Here is a 3,241-nt window from a genome sequence, read left to right on the forward strand (position 1 = left end):
GGAGGAAAATCATCCTTAGGACTAGCCTTATTTAAGTCCCAGTAAAATCAACACATACCCTAACCCTACCATCCTTTTTTGGCATGGCCACAACATTTACTAACCAGTCGGGGTATGGGATTCCCAAGAATCCTGACCCAACTACTTTTTAATTTCTTCTTTTACCTTTAGAGTCCACTCATGACGTATGCACTGAAGCTTTTGCTTAATTAGCTTGATTTTCAAATGCAAAGGGAGATGATGTTGAACCAAATTAGTATCTATTACAGGCATATCCTTTTTAGACCAGACAAACACTTCTTCAAATTCTTCTAAGAGTTCAGCGGGTTGTGTAGCTTCCTGCTCATTAGGGATATCCCAAGCTTGACCTCCCGGGGGTCTTCTTTCATTCTTAGATTGAATAACTTGAAGTCCTCATGCATTGTATGGGTTTTTTTTTTTTTTTAAGGCTTTTAATGATTTAAGGAAATCGGGCGATTGATCGATTAATCATCAGAAGATGGAGAAAAAGAGGTAGAGGAGCGATGTACTCAGAAGATATTACTTCATTGGAAATAGAAAAAATTAAAAAGATGCAAACCTAAGTGGGAATGAAACAACATTATGAAAAGGAAAGACAATGTCTCTGGTTGTGAGACTAGCTAGGGTTTTAAAAACCCTAGGTTTTTGGATTGGATCTAGTGTTTTTAGAGAAGAAAAACTGCTTTAGCTTGAGGATCTTCTACTGCATCAAGGAGATTTAAGTTGGGGCTTTCTTGAAGAGCTCGTTAGGGGAAGAACCATTATCTGTTGGAGGAGCAACACTTAAGGCTCAAAAAGTTAGCAGATCTTGATGATTATTTTCATTCATTAAGTTATTAATTATTTGGTAATCATGGGATGTGAAAAAAACCCGAATCGATCTATTTATCGCTGCGCATTCGGGTATCAGATGGATCCCTCTTTCCATGGGATGGAAAGGAGATGACCTGCTCACTTTTTATGGATCCCAAAATTTTTGTGGGACAAGAAAAGACAGGGTTTGGTGTAAAAATTTTATACCAAACCCTACTTGGGATTCACTAGGATTCCCATGGGCAACCATGCGGGACCCAATTATTATTTAGGGTTCCCATGGGCAACCATGGGATTGCCCTAGGGTTCCATGGGCGACCTTGGGGTGACCCAGAGATTTCCAATAGTTGTAAACCCAAGATGATCCCATGACTATTCCTATACCTCACTTCTAGGTCGAGTGGTGTCTCAAGACCCTAACTTCCAGGTCCGAGTGGTGCCTCAAGACCCTCACCTTCAAGTCGGAGTGGTGCCTCAAGACCCTCACCTTCAAGTCGAAGTGGTTCCTGAAGACCCTCACTTCCAGGTCCGAGTAGTGTCTTAAGAACCTCACTTTCAGGTCCGAATGGTGCCTCAAGACCCTCACTTCTAGGTCTAAGTGGTGCCTCAAGACCCTCACCTTCAGGTCCAAGTGTTGCCTCAAGACCCTCACTTCCAAGTTCGAGTGGTGCCTTAAGACCCTCACTTTCAGGTCTGAATGGCGCCTCAAGACCCTGACCTCTAGGTCTAAGTGGTGCCTCAAGACCCTCATTCTAGGTCCGAGTGGTGCCTCAAGACCCTCATCTTCAGGTCCAAGTGTTGCCTCAAAACCCTCACTTCCAAGTCTGAGTGGTGCCTTAAGACCCTCACCTTCAGGTCCGAGTGGTGCCTCAAGATCCTCACTTTCAAGTCCGAGTGGTTCCTCAACACCCTAACTCTCAGGTCCGAGTGGTGCCTCAAGACCATCACTTTCAAGTTTGAGTGGTGCCTCAAGATCCTCACTTTTAGGTCTGAGTGGTACCTCAAGACCCTCACTTCCAGGTTCGAGTGGTGCCTCTAGACCCTCACTTCTAGATTCAAGTGGTGCCTCAAGACCCTCACTTTCAGGTTTGAGTGGTACCTCATCACCCTCACCACTATAATTGATTAATGTTTGGCTAAAGAATGCCGCATCATAAGCATAATGAATTCTCATATCATTTTTCATAATACATCATGATTTAAGCATCATATTGCATGTTTTGATTTGATTGAAGAGCCTCGTCATAGGCAACATGCATGATTAATTGACTGATTTACTGGGTTTGTGGTTTTATTGCTTGTTTTTTCTATAAATCTGTCTATTTTTTCTATAAATCTGTCACTTATGAGCAATGTGACAGTAGTACATGTTCCTGGTGACAAAATCAGGTGATCTTTTGTCTTCACCCTTCGACTGTTGGCATAGGCCTCGGCCAAAGACGGGCAAACTGCGGATACTTAATTTTGTCACCCCCGACGATGATGACTTCAAAGACTTGGACAGATGACGCCTCTCTCAAGTCACCCATAAACCCATAATATACCCAATAATAAGAAGAAAAAATGACTGTTTCAGCAAACGGTCACCTAAAAGCCAAGCGGAGCCAATCCGAGCCCAACTGACACCTCGCAGGAATTGAGCAGCACCCCCAAGCTATCAAAGGCACTGCTCGGAGCTCGATGGCACCACTCGGGAACCCAGTGGCACTACACGGGGTACCAGTGACACCACAGATACTCGGGTGGTACTACCCAGGACCTGGGTGACACCAACCAAGCTGGGTGGCTCCGCCCATCCCAGGGAGGTGCCACCCAAGAGGGCCCCTCCTTCTTTACAGTCCAGAGTCTAACAGAAAAGCTCCAAAAATCCAGAAATCTAGAGAGAGAAAAAGAGGGACGATTTGATTCCTAGAGAAGCTTTTTTTTTGTTTTTGCTTTTTGCTTTTTAGGCTTTAGTTTTGGTCTTCATGGGTCCTGTTTCCTGTTGGCGATATGGCACGGAAGCCCTAGTGGTGTTTAGTCGATGCGGCGCGGAAGCCCTATCGGTGTCTAAGAGGCTTTGCTGGTGTCTAGTCAATACGGTGTGAAACTCCTGCCTATATCTAGGAAGTCCTATTGGTGTATAGTCGATATAGCGTGGAAGCCCTACCGATGTTTTAGTCTATATAGCTACGAGGTACTGTTCGAAGCTCAAGCAATATGCTCTTTTCATCCCTAGTGACGTCGTTATTCTGCCCAAAGTCCGAGTAGCAAAAGTCCCCATTACAACTGTTACTCTGCTCGAAGTCTAACAGTGAAATCCCCATTATACAATGTATAGCAGTTGCTCTGCCAGAAGTCTGAGAGAAAAATACCTCATCAACAACTATCATCCTACCCGACAAGAGATAGTCAGGTAGTCTGTCCA

The 3,241-nt window shown here is 44.4% G+C and overlaps 1 protein-coding gene across 1 annotated transcript; it reads right to left on the minus strand.

The window, feature by feature from the left end:
* Nucleotides 1-1,250: 1,250 nt before the first annotated feature.
* On the minus strand, nt 1,251-2,020 carry LOC122655376 (S-antigen protein-like). The gene is made up of 2 exons (XM_043849575.1): nt 1,835-2,020; nt 1,251-1,586 (listed from the first exon to the last, which is right to left on the minus strand). Exons 1-2 carry the CDS (start codon nt 2,018-2,020, stop codon nt 1,251-1,253), a joined length of 522 nt encoding a protein of 173 aa, XP_043705510.1.
* Between the last annotated feature and the right edge of the window lie 1,221 nt (nt 2,021-3,241).

The sequence above is a fragment of the Telopea speciosissima genome, chromosome 3 (genome assembly GCF_018873765.1).
Source record: "Telopea speciosissima isolate NSW1024214 ecotype Mountain lineage chromosome 3, Tspe_v1, whole genome shotgun sequence".
NCBI classification, from domain to species: Eukaryota; Viridiplantae; Streptophyta; class Magnoliopsida; order Proteales; family Proteaceae; genus Telopea; species Telopea speciosissima.